The sequence below is a fragment of the Microtus pennsylvanicus genome, chromosome 7 (assembly GCF_037038515.1).
Source record: "Microtus pennsylvanicus isolate mMicPen1 chromosome 7, mMicPen1.hap1, whole genome shotgun sequence".
Taxonomy (NCBI): domain Eukaryota; kingdom Metazoa; phylum Chordata; class Mammalia; order Rodentia; family Cricetidae; genus Microtus; species Microtus pennsylvanicus.
The window spans coordinates 1,801,571-1,821,040 of NC_134585.1; the positions used below are offsets into that span (position 1 = coordinate 1,801,571).

The 19,470-nt window shown below is 52.2% G+C and overlaps 3 protein-coding genes across 8 annotated transcripts; 2 read left to right on the top strand and 1 right to left on the bottom strand.

Moving 5' to 3' along the window:
- Positions 1–3,856: 3,856 nt before the first annotated feature.
- Lst1 (leukocyte specific transcript 1) lies at positions 3,857–6,950 on the top strand. 2 transcript variants are annotated; one of them, XM_075979382.1, is made up of 4 exons: positions 3,857–3,950; positions 5,028–5,120; positions 5,641–5,663; positions 6,723–6,950. In XM_075979382.1, the coding sequence occupies exons 1-4, from the start codon at positions 3,932–3,934 to the stop codon at positions 6,870–6,872; spliced, it is 285 nt and encodes a 94-aa protein (XP_075835497.1). In that variant the 5' UTR covers positions 3,857–3,931; the 3' UTR covers positions 6,873–6,950. The 2 variants fall into 2 exon arrangements, with proteins under 2 accessions (XP_075835497.1, XP_075835496.1); XM_075979381.1 differs by having other exon boundaries at positions 3,861–3,950; positions 4,974–5,120.
- On the bottom strand, positions 6,147–10,553 carry Ncr3 (natural cytotoxicity triggering receptor 3). 4 transcript variants are annotated; one of them, XM_075979380.1, is made up of 4 exons: positions 10,248–10,553; positions 7,730–8,077; positions 7,517–7,642; positions 6,147–7,410 (listed from the first exon to the last, which is right to left on the bottom strand). In XM_075979380.1, exons 1-4 carry the CDS (start codon positions 10,288–10,290, stop codon positions 7,358–7,360), a joined length of 570 nt encoding a protein of 189 aa, XP_075835495.1. In that variant the 5' UTR covers positions 10,291–10,553; the 3' UTR covers positions 6,147–7,357. The 4 variants fall into 4 exon arrangements, with proteins under 4 accessions (XP_075835495.1, XP_075835493.1, XP_075835494.1 ...); XM_075979378.1 differs by having other exon boundaries at positions 6,147–7,642; XM_075979379.1 differs by having other exon boundaries at positions 7,517–8,077.
- Positions 10,554–17,043: 6,490 nt separating this feature from the next.
- Positions 17,044–19,054, top strand: Aif1 (allograft inflammatory factor 1). Of its 2 annotated transcripts, XM_075979383.1 has the most exons (6): positions 17,076–17,393; positions 17,552–17,613; positions 17,696–17,762; positions 18,068–18,109; positions 18,301–18,463; positions 18,850–19,054. In XM_075979383.1, exons 1-6 carry the CDS (start codon positions 17,369–17,371, stop codon positions 18,932–18,934), a joined length of 444 nt encoding a protein of 147 aa, XP_075835498.1. In that variant the 5' UTR covers positions 17,076–17,368; the 3' UTR covers positions 18,935–19,054. The 2 variants fall into 2 exon arrangements, with proteins under 2 accessions (XP_075835499.1, XP_075835498.1); XM_075979384.1 differs by lacking the exon at positions 18,068–18,109 and having other exon boundaries at positions 17,044–17,393.
- The last annotated feature ends 416 nt before the right edge of the window (positions 19,055–19,470 follow it).

The window sequence follows — 19,470 nt, forward strand, 5'->3', positions numbered from 1 at the left end:
AGATCCTGGTGCAGCAGGGCTGTAGTCCCTGCAGGAGATCCTGGTGCAGCAGGCAGGGCTGCATTCCCTGCAGGAGATTCTGGTGCAGCAGGGCTGTAGTCCCTGCAGGAGATCCTGGTGCAGCAGGGCAGTAGTCCCTGCAGGAGATCCTGGTGCAGCAGGCAGGGCTGTAGTCCCTGCAGGAAGATCTGAAATCAAGGTCATCCTTGACTTCAAGTGTGAGGCCAGGCTGGGATGCGGGAGAATAAGCCAGGCACGGTGGTGCAAGCCTTTAGTCCCAGCACTCGGGAGGCAGAAGCAGGTGGATCTCTGCGAGCTAAAGGGCAGCCTGGTCTACAGAATGAGTCCCAGGACAACCAGAGCTAAACAGAGAAACCCTGTCTAGAAAAACTTAAAAAAAAAAAAAGATAGGTGTGATTCTGCAAGCAAAATGTTTGCAGATCTAGGTCAGTGATTCCCAACCTCCCTAATGCAGCAACCCTTTAACACAGCTCCCCATGTTGTGGTGACCCCTAACCATCAAAGTATTTCGTTGCTACTTCATAACAGTAATTTTTGCTAGTTATGAATCATCATGTAAGTATCTGGTATTCAGGCTATCTGATCTGTGACCTTCCGAAGGGGATCACAGCCCGCAGGTTGAGAACCACTGATCTAGGTGATAAGAGCAGTTTGTGGGGGCTGGAGAGACGGCTCAGCAGTGAAGAGTACTGCAGCTCTTGCAGAGGACCTGAGTTCAGCTTCTAGCACCCAGGTCAGGTGACTCACAACCACCTGGAATTCCAGCTCCAAGGGACCCAATGCCCTCTGCTGGCTTCTGATGAGTCTGCTTGCATTCATGTTTCTACACAGATATGGACACAAACACAATTAAAAACATAAAAACAAATCTTTTGAGATATAGATTTATTTGTTGTAGGTTCTCTCTGTTTTTCTAGATGTTTGAACTGTGCAAGTAAGTGTGTGTGGTGTGTGTGATGTTTATGTGTGGTGTGTGTGGTTGTGTATGGTGTGTGTGGTGTGTGTATGTGTGTGTGGTATGTGCGTATGTGTGTGTATGGTGTGTGTGGTGTATGTGTATGGTGTGTGTGTATGGTGTGTGTGGGTGTGTATGTGTGTGTGGTATGTGTGTGTATGGTGTGTGTGGTGTGTGTGATGTTTATGTGTGGTGTGTGTGGTTGTGTATGGTGTGTGTGGTGTGTGTATGTGTGTGTGGTATGTGCGTATGTGTGTGTATGGTGTGTGTGGTGTATGTGTATGGTGTGTGTGTATGGTGTGTGTGGGTGTGTATGTGTGTGTGGTATGTGTGTATGTGTGTGTATGGTGTGTGTGGTGTATGTGTATGGTGTGTGTGGTTGTGTATGGTGTGTGTGGTGTGTGTATGTGTGTGTGGTATGTGCGTATGTGTGTGTATGGTGTGTGTGGTGTATGTGTATGGTGTGTGTGTATGGTGTGTGTGGGTGTGTATGTGTGTGTGGTATGTGTGTGTATGGTGTGTGTGGTGTATGTGTGTGGTATGTGTGTGTGTGGTGTGTGTATGTGTGTGTAGTGTGTATATGTGGATGTGTGTGTGGTGTGTGTATTCTTGCATGTGAGTGCACCAGGAACAATCCTGGCCAATCAGGTGCCAGTCCTGGCCTCTGCCTTGTTTGAGCCAGGGTCTGGTGGTATCTTCTCTACAGACCCCAGACCAGGCACTCACTGTGATCTTCCAGGAATTCCCCTTCCTCCCCCTCCAGTCTCACAGTGGGAATACGGAATTTCAGTCCGGCTGCCATACCCATCTTTATGTGGGTTCTGGACAAACTCATTCAAGCTTGGATAGTATTTGACCAATGGGAAATACTTCACCCAGCGTTTGAAATTTTAATGAAAATAAGGTGTAATAATGAAATATAAAAAAGAAGAAAACCACTTAAATTATGTCCTATTTGTTCTGCGGGGGAACATTAGGGGTAATAAGTACCACAAAATTCCCGAATTTGGTCACCAAGACATGCGTGGGGTCCCAGGCACCAGATTTCTCACCCTTTGTCTCCATTTTAGCTACTACCTTCGCTCTGTCCAAAGACTTGGGGTGCAGCCCTCCAGCACTCCCTCCCTCTCAGTCACAGAGGCCTTTATCAGGGCCACAATTGCCTTTGGTTCTCTGCTCGATGCCAGAATGCTGGCTCCAGGATCCCCCAATCTTTGCTGGCTCCAGGGTCCCCCAATCTTTGCTGGCTCCAGGGTCCCCCAATCTTTGCTGGCATCAGCTTGTCATCCACTTCCTGCATCTGCAGAAGCATTGATCTGGTCTGGCTGCCTCTGAATCTTCTGATATCCTACTGCATATGGCTGCCAAGCACCAGGATAAGATGGGTACCCAGAAATGCCCCAGAGTTCCATTTGACACTGCAGGTGCTGGGTGTATATATCTACACACAAATGCCAAGACCACAAACCCTAAGCAGAGGTAGTCGAAGGGGGATCTGGGTTTGAACTCATCATGGAAGGCCCCTGGAGGAGGCAGACATTCATTCATTCACTCACAGGGTGAAATGAAAGGCTGGGACTGAGAGGCACCACCCTAGTGGTTGGTAGCCAGGAGTCAAAGGAAAGATGTTGTAACCCTTCCCCTGGCCGTACTTCCTCTCCTAGATTCAGGGAGGTACTGAGGCAGGGTAAAGACACTAGAACTGGAGGAGGGGCACAAATGCCCAAGGTAGGGACGTTTGTTTCTTTTCCCTCAGGTGTGACCTGTGTAAGCCAGAGTCTGGGTGAGCTAGGAGTGTGTGGCGAGCCTGCATGGGAGGGGTGCCTGCTAAGAGAGAGGGAAGCCGCTGTGGATCTGAGGTTTTCTGAGCCTGAAGCAATCGTCTGTATTCGGAGCCTATCTTTGGATTCATCATCCCCTTTCCCCCACCCCATGTCTTCACTTTCGAGATGTTAAAAGACTCTATTGGTGAAAATGGTGGTGTTCCCTGTCATGCACTCTGTAGGCTGAGGCAGGAAGACGGGGAGTTTCAGGCCAGCCTGGGCTACATAGCAAAACCCCGCTGATAATAATCTGTTCCTGATTCATCACAGTTCCTCAGTCCCCTCCCCCTGTGCCTGCTCCCCCCCACTCCAAGGCATTTCTCTTAAAACTAGGAGGTTCTTGGTTTCAAACTGTCTTCCCTGAGTTTGGTTCTTGGGTTATGTTAGGGGCCTCTTTCTGCCCTCAAACAGGAACCAGATTAAAGGGCGTGAAGTACCCGAGGGAACTTAAAGACCTCACACCACTCTTAGTCACTTCCTCACACCAGCCAAGTGTGGCTTTCCAGGGGTGGGTGCCGTCTCTCCCCTTTCCCGGGGTCCCGCACCTACCCAGACCCTGGCTGCCCTGCCTTAGTCAGCACCCCCGATTGTGCAGTGCTTCTGGCCTCCTCCAAGACTCTCCCCACACCCCCCAGCTCCCCATCCCTGTCACCCTGGGGCAGAGGAAATGGGGGGCTGAGGCCAGTTAAGCACCTCCTTATTACATCTGGGCCTTCCTTGGCTTTTTGTCTGCTTCCTGTACTGGGTCTCATTGTGTAGACCAGGCTGGCCCGGAACCCACTGTGTAGACCAGGCTGGCCCGGAACCCACTGTGTAGACCAGGCTGGCCCGGAACCCACTGTGTAGACCAGGCTGGCCCGGAACCCACTGTGTAGACCAGGCTGGCCCGGAACCCACTGTGTAGACCAGGCTGGCCTGGAACCCACTGTGTAGACCAGGCTGGCCCCTGGCCGGGAAAGTGACACCTTAATACATTAGACAAAGGAAACAGCCCAGCGAGGACAAGGATCGTAATGGGGCCCCTTGCCTCAGATGGGGAACTTGGGGGCACGTGACTCACTCAGGCCATTAAGGCCAGCAGAACAGGGGTTAGTTTAGTCTTGACCTTCAGGCCTGGTCTCAGTCTCTGGCTATGTCAAAATTCCTATGCTGTAAGTAGGGTACGCCTCTGTTCTACAAGGGAAGGGATGGGAGTGTGGGGTGTGTGTGTTTGCGTGTGTGTGTGTGTGTGTGTGTGTGTGTGTATGTGAAAAGTCAGGTCATGGTGCTCACGGTTACACCCCCCCCCGCCGAGAACCAACTAGTGCAGGTGAGAGTCGGGCTTCCTGAGCCCCAGAAACAGCAGGGTGTGGGCATGAAGTCAGGAGGGGTGAGAGGTAACCTGGGGTACGTGAACCTCTAGAGGAAGTGAGAAGTTGACGTCTCGGTAAAGAACACATCGTGGGCTGGGGATGTAGATCAGAGGGCTCCTTAGCAGGCTTGAAGCCCTGGGTGACAGCCTCAGCGGCTCAGACTGGGCCTGAAATATGTCTCCTGCAGTCCCAGTGCCAGAGAGGTGGGGCAGCAGGACTGGGGGTCAAGTTCATGTACTCTCTGCGGAGAGACTTCGGGGCGTTTGAAAGCATCTTAGACTATAGGAGACCCCTAAAGTGGTGTAGCGGTGGCGCACACCTTTAACCCCAGCACTCAGGAGGCAGAGACAGGCGGCGGATCTCTGTGAGTTCAAGGACAGACTGTTTTACAGAGTGAATTCCAGGACAGTCAAAGCTACACAGAGAAACCCTGTCTTGAAAACAAAACAAAACAAAATCTCCTAGAGAATATTTTCCCGCACCTAAGATGGCCACAGGGTGGTAGAGCCCTGGCTTTGACTCCAGAACCACAGAAAACAGGCATGACACACACTAGGCAGCCTAGTTCCCCTAGGGGGAGGCAGGAGGATCAGCGAACTTGAGGCCTCCAGAGACTCTGTCAACAGGAAAGAAGAGACAGAAAGGTGGGGGACGCACCCGTTGGGAGGGTAGGGGGAGAGGGAGGAGGGAGCTGGAGTCAGATATGATCAAGAGACTTTGTATATATATGAAATTGTCAAAAAATAGAAAGTGGAAGGAAGAGGAAGAAAAGATGAAAGAAAAAAAGGGAAAAAAGAGAAACTGAAATATACATTTAACCAGGCTTGGGAAGCCAATGGAAGAAGACTCCTCCACACACACTTCTTCATCCTACAGATCTCAAGGAGTATGGGGGCTTGGTGCTGGGAGGGCTCCTTCTCGTGCCTGTCATCATTCTGTCTGTCTGCCTGCGCCGGATCCATCAGAGAGGTGAGCCCTACCGCCACCTCCCACCACCACCTCCCATGCCACCCACAGCTTGCCCCACACATCCCTCCTCCTGTGAAGGCAGAAGTCCCATGGGGCCTGCCAGGCTCCGTTAGGAAAGATGAGAACAGTGCCCAAAGGGCTGGGCTTTGACTGTGGTTCCCGGGGCAGCTGGCAAGTGGGGAGTGAGGTGGCAGTGTGTTGTGGGAGGCTGTGCTGGGGTAGAGGAGAGCTGGGGTGGGGTGGAGGAGAGCTGGGGTGGGGTGGAGGAGAGCTGGGGTGGGGTGGAGGAGAGCTGGGGTGGGGTCCAGGAGAGCTGTGCTGGGGTCAAGGAGAGCTGGGGTGGGGTGGAGGAGAGCTGGGGTGGGGTCGAGGAGAGCTGGGGTGGGGTCGAGGAGAGCTGGGGTGGGGTGCCATTCAGTGTGAGGCTCTGTCCTAGGGTGGATGAGCCACTTTGGGGTGCCGCTCTGGAGTGGGAGAGCCGGGAGGGTCTTTCTGAATCCCCTCCTTTTTTTTCTTCCAGTGAAGAGACTGGAAAGGAATAAGGTGAGTCTGGGGGTTGAGGGGAGATGAGGGGAGACCCAAGTAGGGAATGAGGCGGGATGTAGGGGTGGGAGCCAAGAGAAAAGGGAAGAGGAAGTGGGGGGAGAGAAAATGAGAGAGGCACAGAGAGAAATGAGGCAATAAGAGTAGGGCAGAGGACAAAGCAACTCCAGAATGACAGCCAGGAAAGGAGAGAGGAGACGAGAGAGAGACAGAAAGGGTCCAGGACAGTCGGGACTACACAGAGAGACCCGGTCTCAAAACAACAACAACAAAAGAGAAGAGAGAGGAGGGGAAAGCAGCCAGCTGTGTGGCTTAGTTAATGGCATCCGTGTAGCGTGTACAGAACCCTGGGTTTGATTCCCAGCACAGCATAAAATGAGAGCAGTGGTGCACACCCGAAATCCCAGGGAGACGCAGGAAAGCTTGTCCCCAGCTACCCTGAGCTACATGAGGGAGACCCAGTCTCAGAAAAGGAAGGGGTTCTATGAAAACCTTGCTGCAGCCTGCCGTGGTGACCTGGGCCTGGAGCCCCAGCACTGTGGGGTGCAGACAGGCAGGTCCTAGGGGCTCTCAGGCCACCCAGCCTAGTGGGAAAGCAAATTTCAGTTCTAGTGAGTGGCTTGGTCTTAATAAGAAAATAATAATAACAATAATAATTAGAAACTATTAGAAAGATGTCCGAGCCTTCTGGCCTACACAAGTACCTACACAAGCAGAGGTCGACACAAATATACTATAGATAGATAGATAGATAGATAGATAGATAGATAGATAGATAGATAGATAGATAGATAGATGATAGATAGATGATAGATAGATAGATAGATAGATAGATAGATAGATAGATAGATAGATGGAAGGAGGAAAAGCAAGAGAGAAAAAGCCCAAGATAGACTGGCTGAGAGTCAAAGAGAAACATCGGTGAAAGTAAAGAATGAACACTTGGGTGGACAAGGGAAGTTTCAGAAAAGAAGGAAAAAGGAGACTGAGGCATCAGAGAGAAAGGTGGGAGGACTGAGCGTGGCACCCTGAGCCCTCATCCCTCCGCTACTCCACCAGGCGCAGACCCTGGAGCAGGAGCCCCACTATGCGTCTCTGCAGAAGCTGCCAGTGTCCAGCAATGATGTCACAGACAGAGAGGACGGCGAAGGCATGAGGGACGACCTCAGCACTGACTATGCCTGCATCGCCAAGAACAAGCCCACCTGAGCACCCCCAAATGCCCTCCTCGACCTGGGCGGGTGGTCAAAGATGCCCTGGGGTCACCTAGTAAAAACTGCTTCCCCACTTCTGTGTCAGGCTTCTCCCTAAGTCTCCAGACCATGACTAACCCTTCCCCCTGGTGGGGTCAGTTGTCACTGAGTGAGGCAAGGCGGTTAGGAACCCCAGCTCCTCCAAAAGCCAGGAAACCTTAGTGGTCCCCAAGGTACAATTGACAAGGGGTCAAATTGGCTCTGATAATCTTCATTCTCAGCTGCTGCGGCCAAAGCCTCAGCGCCCAGGACAGGCAGGTGTGGCTGGGAACGGCTCTAAGCGTTAAAGGCAGAGTCAATCCTGGAAGAAGGGACAGCTGGGGTGGGGGTGGAGAGAAGCATGGGGTGTCTGGAGAAGGAAGAAAATTCAAGAGAGTCCTAAGGAGGAGGGAGGAGCAGATTTATTGCTGGTCTTGATAGTGCTGGGTCACTGAGATACACTCACTCCTCACAGGCTGTGGGAGGGGCGCCGTGTGTTCCCACGTGACAGGGGCCTGGGAGAAACAGCAAGGGGTGGGGAGTTGCTGCTCAGAGCTAGCACCAGAAGCTCTCTCCCCCCATTTCTGCCACCATTGCCCCCCCCTCCGCTCAGCAACTCACATTTGCCCTGATAATAGAGGGTACTACCCATGGCCACAGAGAGAAAACTGAAGGCGTAGAATCCAGCCCGAAGGAGGAGACCTGTGTGGACTGCTTGCTCTGAGCTGGAAGCTTGCTGAGGAGTCCCTGCGTCAGAAGGAGCTCGGGAACTCAGGGCTGGGGAGTCCCTTAACTCCCAGGAACATTGCATCTTGGGGTCTCTCACCACCTCACCTTTCCCCACCAGCAGCCGGGTCCCATTTCCTGTTCCGATGCCCAGGCCTAGCACCTCCACCCTGCACACATAGATCCCGGAGTCACGGCTTTGAACGTCCTGTATGATCAGCTCTGCCTTGTGGTCCCTGATGAATCTAGGAACAGCAGCAAAAGAGGCCACACGACCCCTGAACTCTGGGGTCATGTTGCTCACCTGCGTGCCTGGGGCCACTTTGTCTCGGTACCATGTGACGGAGCCAATGGCCAGTGTCCCTCGGCTGGCATTGAAAGAGCAGGGCAGGAGAGTGGTGGTGCCCTCCTGGACACGAATCTCTGGGGGCTGAGACACCCAGAGAGCACAGGATCCTGGGAAGAAAGCAAATATCCAGAGAACACTACCCAGTTACTCCAAAGAGAAAGGCATTTGGAGGACACCCCAGCTTTTCTCGTGGGGTGTGTCAGAAGAAGCACCCTGGGGTGTCTCAGCAAACCCTTTCCTCTTTCTTCACTAATTTAATTTCTTAGTTTTCAAAGCCTTTCACACACCAACTCCACCCATATCCAGCCCACCGTCTCTAGAAACCATTCTGCTCAACTTGATCCTCGCGGTATACTTGAAGCTCATGGATGGATGTAGCTGCCTAGTTAAGGAACGCCATTGTGGGATCTCTCTGATATCATTATTGGGGTGGGAGTTGGTTTTGCTTTATGTTTGCTGGGGGTTTTGTTTTGATTTTTGTTTTCTGTACACTTGATACACAAACACAGATGCAGGCAAAACACCAATGCACATAAACTTAGTTTTGTTGGCTTTTTTGTTGTTATTTTTTGTTTTGTTTTTTGGATTTTTCGAGACAAGGTTTCTCTGTAGCTTTTGGTTCCTGTTCCTGGAACTAGCTCTTGTAGACCAGGCTGGCCTCGAACTCACAGAGATCCGCCTGTCTCTGCCTCCCGAGTGCTGGGATTAAAGGCATGCGCCACCACCGCCTGGCTAGTTTTGTTTTGTTTCGAGACAGCATTTCTCTGTAGCTTTGATGTCTATCCTGATACTCGCTCTTATAGACTAGGCTGGCCTTGAACTCGCTTAGCTGAGGATGCCCTTGAATTTCTGGCTCATCCGAGTGCCAGTTTGTGCCGTGCCTGGGATCAAACCCAGGGCTTTGTGCACAGTGGGCACTCTACCGCTGATCCCCAGCCTCAGCCCAACTTTTAAAATTTTGTTTATTTTTATGTTATGTGCATTAGTATTTTGTCTGCATGTGTATCTGTGTTAAGGTGTCAGACACCTTCAGTCCCAGCTCTCGGGAGGCAGAGGTAAGAGAATCTTTGTGAGCTGAGGCCCATCTGGTCTACATAGACAGTTCCAGGCCAGCCAGGACTACATAGAGAGACCCTGTCTCAACACCCTCCTCTCAAATTATAGTAACTAGGTGTGGGGATTTATAACTATAATCCCAACACTTGCGAGATAATTGTATATTTGTGCCCTATCTAATAAACTTAATAATCTAATCAACTGCACACATCAAGGTAAGTCCTCAAGGACGAACACAGGACTGCTAGATGGCTCAGCTGGTAAAGGCCCTGCCACAGACCCTGATGACCTGAGTTCGAGTCCCGGGACCCACGTAGCAGAAGGAAAGAACAGACTCTTGCAGGTTATTCTTTGATCTGTGTGAGCCTTGGCAAGTACGTGTTCCACCTCCAAAATAAGTTCATGTACTTTAAAAAATTAAAACCACAGCCAGGCGGTGGTGGTGGCGCATGCCTTTAATCCCAGCACTTGGGAGGCAGAGCCAGGCGAATCTGTGAGTTCAAGGCCAGCCTGGTCTATGGAGTGAGTTCCAGGACAGGCTCCAAAGTTACTCAGAGAAACCCTGTCTAAATAAATAAATAAAAAGATTTTAAAAAATTAAAAATAAAAATAAAATAAAACCATCAAAGAAAGAAAGTCAGCTGAGTGTGTTAGTATGAGCCTCTAATCCCAGCACTCAGGAGGCTAAGAGATGAGGACTGGAAGGCCAGGGCCAGGCTGGGTTACACGGCCGGAGCTAGGTATGTACTCTTTTGGCAGCATGCACGAAGCCCTGGCTTTGACCCCAGCCAAGCATAGTGGTGCACCACTCTAGTCAGTGGACATGAGAGAACCAGTTCACGGTCCTCCTTCACTAGATATCTGAGATCAGCCTAGGCTCCTGAGACCCTGTCTCAGGAAACAAACAAGGAAAATAACACCAAGAGCCAAACTCAGAATGCTATCCCACCCCTTTTTCCTGGGGCCTTTCAGGTTTACCTTCTTAGAAAGGAGGCTGAGCAGAAAAGGGGCTCCGGGATGGATGACAGAAATGACCCTTTCAGGTGGGGGCCACCTAGCAGGACTGTCTTCTGAAAGAGCCACGGGCAACAGCTTTCTAAAGTGCTTTCTGCATTCCCCAGGGCACGGTGTTTGCCCCCCTCCAGGCACCCTCTGGAGCACTCAAGTCTGGCATCTTCCTTTCCTCCCCCACCCCTGGGTCCCGAGAAAACTCCCAGTCACCTGGATAAACCACGATGCAGATCAGCAACAGCGCCTTGGTCATGTCTCCAGCCGGCAAGGCGAGGCGGACCTCACAGAGCCCTCTAATAGGGGAAGAATGGCCTGCTACCCACAGCGAAGCCTAGCACAATGCCAAGGACCCGCACGGCTAGGGGCTCTCGGCATCGTATGCCATGTCCTGCCGCGGAGGGAGATGGCACTGGTGGAGATGCCGGGGCTCTCTGGAGGCAGCTAGTGGTCAGGTGGTGTACCAGGACAGGATGTCCTCCCATCAGATTTTACAAGAGGGGGTAGGTGAGACCAGGATGTGGGTCTCTCACCTTCTGAGGTTCAAGACCAGTTCACCCAGAACAGTTAGCCCTCCTCCTCGCCCCCTTTGCTCAGCCGTGCCCAGGCCCGCTGTCTCCGTGCCTGCTCAGTCTGGCTTTTTCCCTCTGGGCTGTCCTAGGATTTCTATAAATGGGGCGGGAGAGGTTAGGGGAGCAAGCTACTTGGTGGTGGTAGGTGCAAGGTTACTGCGGACTGTGTCTGGAAGCTTCATGTGTACAACTGGCCCATTCTCCCAGCCGTGGAGACAGAGGCAGAGTCCCGTGTACAAGGGGGTCATTCTCCAGCCATGGTGTCACGTGTACAAGGGGCCCATTCTCCAGCCATGGTGTCACGTGTACAAGGGGCCCATTCTCCAGCCGTGGAGACAGAGGACTAGCTGCTGTTAATGGATATGTTTGGCTCATTTGTTTTCGCATTTCCTGGAAAGGGACATCCCCGCAGGTCTGCTTTTCTGTGACCACTACACAGACTTACCCACCGGGAAATCCAATCATTTGTCATTTTATTGATGGTTTAACCACATTTATTGGGAATCTACAAAGTGCCCATATGTGTTCACAGGCACAACGGCAGACATCTTGTTACCTATAACTGAGGTCCCACAGTGCCAGGATCCCCAGGCATGGCACTGGGAGGAGAGGCCGTGAAGTGTGCCGTGCAAACATGGGCCCAGCCTCGCCATCCACTCTCTTGCTCTCTTTATTTTCATGTTGCCAGGCAGTGGTAGCGCACACCTCTCATCCCAGCAATCAGGAGGCAGAGGCAGGCGGATCTCTTAAATCTGAGACCAGACTCATCTACAGAGCAACTTCCTGGACAGCCGGGGCTACACAGAGAAACTCTTGAAAAACCAAAGAAGAAAAAGTGACTTGGAGCTCTCTCAGTGCTCTCTCCCGAACTGCTCGGCCACCTGGATAACCACACAGGTCACCCAGTCTGGGAAGGAGTCGCTGGACGGTCATCTGGCCTCCCGGGAGCTGTGGAGCAACCTCCCTGCTATGGGGGACCCAGGTGCCGAGAGCAGGTGTGTGCTGCCCCCTGGTGGCTGCAGAGCCTGGGCTGGAGGCACTTAGGCTATTCTCCACAGAGCCTCAAATCCCTGTTCTCTTCGTTCCCAGCCCAGAGTCAGTGTGGAGAATACTGTCTTCTTTGCCACAAGCCTATGTTTGGGAAGGGAGGGGAGGTACAATGGCCCTTTGACTTGAGATGAAAGTTGCGTTTTCTATCATTTCCCTTAAGTTTTATTTTTATGTGTAAGCGTGTTTTGTCTGAACATATGTCAGGCTACCACGCGTGTGCCAGATGCCCACAGAGACCAGAAGAGGGCACAGGATGCCCTGGGACTGGAGTTACAGGGGGTTGTGAGTTGCCATGTGGCCTCTGGGAATCGAACCTGGGTCCTTTGGAAAAGCAGCAGGTTTCCTAAGTGTTAAACTGTCCACCCAGCCCTCAGACCGTGTCTCCGCAGCACTCACTCAGACACGGCAGCCGTTCATGACTCAGGAATGACGGTTTACGGGTCAAGCCATTCTGAACTGCACCCTGCATTGACTACTTGTGTGCACAGAACCACAGCCATGAACTTCCAGACTCCCCCAGGCTAGTTACTTGATTTACATAGTTCTCTTTCCTCCCTTGAGGGCTGGGGTGACCCAGGAGATAACTGAGCCTAAACGTAGGGGGGCTCTGCTCCCCCCTTCTCTTTCTGCCACCCAAGGCTTCTGACCCTTTGCCATGGCTGTGGACTCTGGAGACATTGCCTGAATGTTTTGTTCGTTAGTCCATGTCTTATCAGGGTTACTACTGCTGTCATGAAACACCATGACCAAGGGAAACTTGGGGAGGAAGACTAATCTGGCTTACACCTCCACATCACTGTTCATGATTCAGGGAAGTTAAGACAGGAATTCATACAGGGTGGGATCCTGGAGGCAAGAACTGAGGCAGAGGCCTTGGAGGGGAGCTGCTTACTGGCTTGCTCCCCATGACTTGTTCAGCCTGCTTTCTTATAGAACCCGGGACCACGAGCCCCTATCAATTATTGTTAAGAAAAAGCCCCAGAGGCTTGCCTGCCTACAGATTGATCTTCTGCAGGCATTTTCTAAGTTCAGGTTCCCTTCTCTCAGATGATTTTTGCTTGTGTCAAGTTGACATAAAACTATCCAGGGCAGCAGGGCGGCGGTGGCACACGCCTTTAATCCTAGCACTTGGGAGGCAGAGGCAGGCTGATCTCTGTGAGTTTGAGGCCAGCCTGAGCTACAGAGCTAATTCCAGGCCAGGCTCCAAAGCTACACAGAGAAACCCTGTCTTTAAAAACCAAAACAAACAAATAAAAACAAAAATCAACAACTATGCAGGGCAGCTCATCTAGAATAAACCATGATGTGTGTGTGTGTCCAAGAACAATTTTCTCTATCTCTGAGACTTTCTAAGGACTTTATTAGTATCTATTTATTTATTTGAGACACAGTCCTAATCATGTAGTTCTTAGTTGGCATATAGACCAAGCTGGCCTCCACCTCACAGAGAGCACAGAGCTCCTGCCTCTGATTCCTGACAGTTGAGATTAGAGTTGTGTGCTGCCGCCACCACGGCCCAGTTGTCAATTTAATATTTTAATTAAGATAATCTCACTCTGCAGCCCAGGACACTGGAAACTTTAGTATGCAGACCAGGTAAGCCTCAAATTTCCAGCAACCTCTTGAATTAAAAAATGATTTCCAGCAACCTCTTGAATTAAAAAATGAGTTCTTGCCGGGCGGTGGTGGCGCACGCCTTTAATCCCAGCACTCGGGAGGCAGAGGCAGGCGGATCTCTGTGAGTTCGAGGCCAGCCTAGTCTACAAGAGCTAGTTCCAGGACAGGAACCAAAAGCTACAGAGAAACCCTGTCTCGAAAAATCAAAAAAAAAATGAGTTCTTGGGGTTAGAGAGATAGCTCAGTCATAAGAGCACTGGCTGCTCTTCCGAAGGACTTGTGTGGTCCATGGCAGCTCACACCCTCATGTAGCTCCTGCTTCGGGGTTCTGTTCACTCAGCCTCCAGAACAGAAGTGCTACACAAAGCCCCCCCACACACACACACAGTTAAAAAATGTATTTGTCAAACTGAGCAGCGGTGCTCTGTCCTGTGTGTCTTTATTAAAACTGATCTTCAGCGTCAGACATGGGAGAACTGGCTCCAAGTCTCAGCACTTGGGGGCTGAGGCGGGAGGATTGGTTGCTCAAGGTCGGCTTCCAGGCAGCTTGAGCAGTGAGCCCTGTCTCAAGAGGATGGAAGGAGAAAAGGCTGTATGGCTTTCCCATCACGGGTCACCTGAGATTCACCCAAGGGCTACAAAGACTGTGGAGAAACCTCGGCGGAGCAGGTGCCTAAAGAGGAGGTTTGGGCCACTGTGACCTGGTGGGAATGAAGCCACGGGGACAGACGCACAGTGTCCTCCGTCCTACTGTCTCCCTGTGGCCGGCACCGGGCAGCCTCCCAAGCAAAGAGCAGGGCTGGAGAGAGAATGAAGGCCAGTGGAAGATCCTCAGGGACCTACACACACACACACATACGCACGCACATTCACACACGTGCGCGTGCACACACACGCGCGCACACACACACACGCACATTCACACACGCGCGCGCACACACGAGCGCACATGCACACACATTCACACACACGCCGCACGCACGCACATACCTTGCACTTTCTTTTTTTTTTTTTTTTTTTTGGTTTTTCGAGGCAGGGTTTCTCTGTGGTTTTGGAGCCTGTCCTGGAACTAGCTCTTGTAGACCAGGCTGGTCTCGAACTCACAGAGATCCCCCTGCCTCTGCCTCCCGAGTGCTGGGATTAAAGGCGTGCGCCACCACCGCCCGGTTCCATCTTTTCTGGTTCATTCTGTTTTGGGGTTTTTTCTTCGTTTTATTTATTGTGTGTGAGAGAGAGTGCATGCCTGGAGGAGTCAGAGGTTAATTTGTGGAGGTTTCTTCCTTCCTTCCGCCAGGCAGGTTGTAGGCTTCCCACTCAGGTCTTGGAGCTTGGCAGCACTGTAACTCTCTGAGCCATTTCTCTTGCCCTTGCTTTCGTTTCCAGAGCAAGTCCCAGGCTGACCTAGAACTCTTTTAAGGCTGCTTCCCTCAAACCTTAGGCACTCCTGACTCAGCCTCCTCGGTGCTGGGAAATACAGTCCTGCACCTAGGCTAGCTTTTTAAAAATCCCTTTAATCTTTGGTTACAGGCCCCGCCCCCAAGCTTTAGCCCAGCTCCATCTGCACCTGACCTCTGGGCGAAGGCGCACATGCTCCAGCCAGGCAGACTGCTCTTGCTTCAAGGCCTGAGTTTGCTGCTCCTCGTGTTCTTCCCCATATTATACTAAGATATGCAACCTCCAATACCCCTGCTATCTCCTAAGTGACAAAGGTTTAAAAGGGCATCTTCTGTGTTTTATAATAAGACTCTTTCAACTGGGCTTATGTTAATAGGGTAACTTCTGGAAAGTCCCTAAAGGGAGAAGTCTTGTTGCCAAGGGCAGGGATGGGTAAGGGGCTATATAACCTTAAACTCTACTGGTCCTTAGCCAATAGCTAATGATTTAATGGCTCATCCCGGCATGATGACGTGTCCTTAACACCCCAAAAGATTGGGGTCAGAGAGCTGTCAGGGAGAGTGGTGCCCCAGGGCACAGAAGCTCCAGACCATCTCCCCAGGACCTTGTCTCTCTGTCTGTTCCCTCTGGGTCACTGTTGGGTACTCTATAAGGAACCAGAATATGTGGCCAAGGTTCTCAACCTGAGCCCTGGGAGCCGGCCTGGCCAGTGACCAAAGCGGAAGAGGGGCTTATAGTGCTCTTGATTTATATAGCTGGCTGTCCAGAAATACAGGAGGCCTGGTCTCAAGGCCCACATCTTAACCTGGAGCGGTCTTGTTGGATAGAGTGCCTTCACGTGGAGGCCTGGCAGGCAGTGTTGGACATGAATTACACTGCAGGACATCTGATCAGTTTCCACCAGGAACTGGGGAACTCATTGGTGTGGGAAGAACCTTCCCATGAGGTGCTAACAGGGTACTGGTTGGATCAACTCCTGCACACTGACCTCCATACACATCCTGAGGCACGTATGTCTGCACACAGACACACCAACTAATCAAAAGAAAAACAGCGTATTTCTTATCCACGTATCTCTTGCATCCCTGAGAGTCGGCTTCTCAGAGGCATCTCCCCTGACTGTGACGGTCGGATCTACCCTCTACAGGGAGCTCTGTAGACCTCAGGAACAGACTTCTCGTTTGCTGGTTCACCAGGCCTAGCACTGTTGCATGAACACAGCTAGAGAAGTGTCCCCGTCAGACACTGAGCTGAGCGTGCTGGATGGCAGGTGTGCATTGCTCTCTGCAGGGGGAGAGGCCACTATCCCCCACCACCTGGTCAAGGAGAAGCAGAGTGGATTCTGCCTGCAGTGGAAGGGGAGACAGCCTGGGGAGGAGAGAGTAAGAGCCAAGGAGTCAGAGTGAGTAGAGGCAAAGCCCCAGCCTTCCCTAGTGACCCAATGGCTGAATGAGAAAAGCTATTCCTGGGGAGGGCATTTCCGTGAGGGTTAGATGCTGCTCGGCCACGGCGGGGTGGGGACGTGCTCGGCTGTGGCAGGGCGGGGATGTGCTGAGCCGTGATGGGGTGGGAACATGCTCAGCCTGGCAACGTGAGAAAGTGCTAGGCTGTGGCGGGGTGGGACATGGCTGTGGCCGTGGCGGGGTGGGACGTGACCGTGGCCGTGGGGGGTGGGTGGGACGTGGCTGTGGCCGTGGCAGGGTGGGACATGTTCGCCATGGCCGGGTGGGATGTTCTCAGCTTTGGCAGGGTGAGAAGTGCTCGGCTGTGGTGGCAGGGTGGAACCTGCTTGGTCTGCTGTCCTCTCAGCCTCACTTTCCGCCCTTCCAGAGCGTCTCCCTAAACTCTCCTATGACTTTGTATTCTCTACTAAGAATTTCAAAGTAGGTGAGGCAGGAGGGCAGTGCTGCCGATCATGAAGCGGACAAACCGAAGTCCTTCCGGAGCACGTTTCCACGCATCCCGTCCCAGTGTTCTTCTGGAGCCTGAGAGAGACGCATCTTTCTTTTTCCAGGCCCTGGCTTCAGCTCACCCCACTCCTGGGTCAGACTGAAGCCTTCAGCTTCTCTCCTGCACATGGGAGAGAGCCAGCCATCTCTCCTCAGCTGTGTGTCTTAACCTGCATCATGAAGCCTGAGGAAATTTCAAGTAAACCCCACCCCATCCCACTCCCCGGTAGCTGGAAGAGCCACTGTTTCTCTCTTCTTTGGCTCTGGTTTTCATTTAAGACAGGTTCCTACTGTGTAGGCCTGGCTGGTCTCCAACTCCCAGGATCCTCCAGCCTCTACCTCTCAGGTGCTGGGATTTCAGGCCTGGGGTACCATCCTTGGTCCTCTCAGATCCCTCCAGGAGCTGGCCAGTCTTTGCCCCATGGAGGAACTGTGTGGAGCAAGGTGTGGGGCAGGGCTGCAGGTCCAGCCATTTAGGAGGCCGAGGCAGGACGGCCACTTGAACTCAGGCACCTGGACATGTGAGACCCTGCCAAAAAAAGGAATTTATCAGCGTGTTATTTTAAACCCTCTCTGCCTTCCTTTTTTTACGAGGTCTAGTGTCAGCAAAAGTGAGGGGAAGTGATGCCTGGGAGTTAGCAGAGAAGGGAATGAGTAGAAAGGGGAAGTAGGAGAGAGAAGACTAGTGGAGAGACAGAGAGACCGGCAGGCTAGTCTTCTCCCACCTAAGGCCACCAGCACCTGCTGAGCTATGAGCCAAAGCAGGGATTTGCAGGGTAGGGTGGACCACATAGCATCAGGAGCCGGGATGGGTCAGGCCTGGGCTGCGGAGCCAGGAAGGCTGCTGAAGGATCTCAGAGGGCAGAACTTGGGTAACCCTCGGGCATGGGAGGCAGGAAAGGGAGGGGGGCTGATTAACCTCTGTACCCCTCAGGAGGAAAAGCTTTTGGACTGCTGAAGGCCCAGCAGGAGGAGGGGCTGGATGAGATCAACAAGGTAAGAGAAATAAGGAAGAGGGTAGAGTCTGGAGGCTCCCCGGGGGCCGAGAGGGATGACCCTGGCTCTGATCTGCCAACAGCAATTCCTGGACAATCCCAAATACAGCAGTGATGAGGACCTGCCCTCTAAACTGGAAGCCTTCAAGAGTGAGGAGACGTGTGGGTGGAGAGGGAAGTTGGGGTGTTGGGGGGCATGGTGGTTCACAGGACCTCAACAAGGCCAGCAGGATCAGTTGCTTTTTGTGGTGGAAGAGGGACCCACTTGTGGTCCTTTTCCCTGCTCATCCATCTTACACACCTATAGGTTCCCTCCACCTTCACAGGGCCTCGCAATCCCCACTTCCTCTGCCTGCCCCTCCTCCTCCTCCCACATCTTCTACACTACCCTAGCACTGGTTAACTGCCTCTTCCTTAAACCCCCATAACCAGCAACCACTTTTTTTTTAACCTAGAGAAGTACATGGAGTTTGATCTGAATGGAAATGGAGATATTGGTGAGGAAAAGGGGGCGTGGGGGGAGTGTGTGGACCTAGGCAAACAGAGGTCTCTTCTGTTAGCCGTGTCCCCTGTGGACAGTCAAAGGCCCAGCCACAATCAACAATACAAGGGTCAGGGATGGGTGCGTGGAGGGACGAGATGGCAGAGAGACGGGACCCTCCTCTCCCACCTGATCTTCCACCTTCAGATATTATGTCCTTGAAGCGAATGCTGGAGAAACTCGGAGTTCCCAAGACCCACCTAGAGCTAAAGAAATTAATTAGAGAGGTGTCCAGCGGCTCCGAGGAGACCTTCAGCTACTCCGACTTCCTCTCAATGATGCTGGGCAAGAGATCCGCCATCCTGAGAGTGTGAGCGTGCAGTTCCCACCTTCCTGAACTCCCTGTCTTCTCCATCCCCAGCCCTAACCTTGTCCCAACAACCACCCTTCCTTCACAGATGGACTCTCCCAAGATCCTTCACTGTCCCCACCCTGTCCGCAGCTCTGGTCCCCACTGTCCCCACCCTGTCCACAGCTCTGGTCCCCACAGCCCCCACCGTGTCCGCAGCTCTGGTCCCCACTGTCCCCACCCTGTCCGCAGCTCTGGTCCCCACTGTCCCCACCCTGTCCGCAGCTCTGGTCCCCACTGTCCCCAGCACTGCTTCCCTGTTCTTATTCTCCCCCCCTCTGAACTCTTACGGACACCTAAGATTTACTCCTTTGAGAGATGTGTCCTGATGCCTGTGTCTCTTCCAGGATTCTGATGTATGAGGAAAAGAGCAAAGAACACCAGAAGCCAACTGGTCCCCCAGCCAAGAGAGCCATTTCTGAGTTGCCCTAATTGGAGGTGGATGTCCGCACGGTGCCACCAAGGGGCGGCTGATGACAGCAGCATGGGAGAGAAAAAGAAGTAGTTGTGAGCCAGAGTCAAATAAATAAATAATGTTCCCCTCCCAGCTCACGTCAGCTCTGCTTTTATTGGGGAACACCTGGCTTGGGTCTGGGGAGGAAGGAAGCATCACTCGTTCCATCCGAGGATTTGGTAGAGGTAAGAACTAGTGACTGGCTGCTCTGGTTTTCCACCTCTCAGTATTTACCCCTTATATCTTACTCGAGGTTTTTATTATTAAAACCAATTAGAATTCACTAGAATTCACACTACACCCAGTCTCCAGCCAATAGTTCAGATTCATTCATTCTTTGTTCCTTCCTTCAATGCTAGGTTGAAGCCAGGGCTTCCCACATACTGAGAAGACACTATCACTGACATATATCCCCAACTCAGGTTTCTTTACTCCCTGAAAGAGCATTTCATATACAGCAGCTGCAGCATACAAAGCTTCCCAGTGGTTCTTCCCAGTGGCGAAGCAAGAGAGA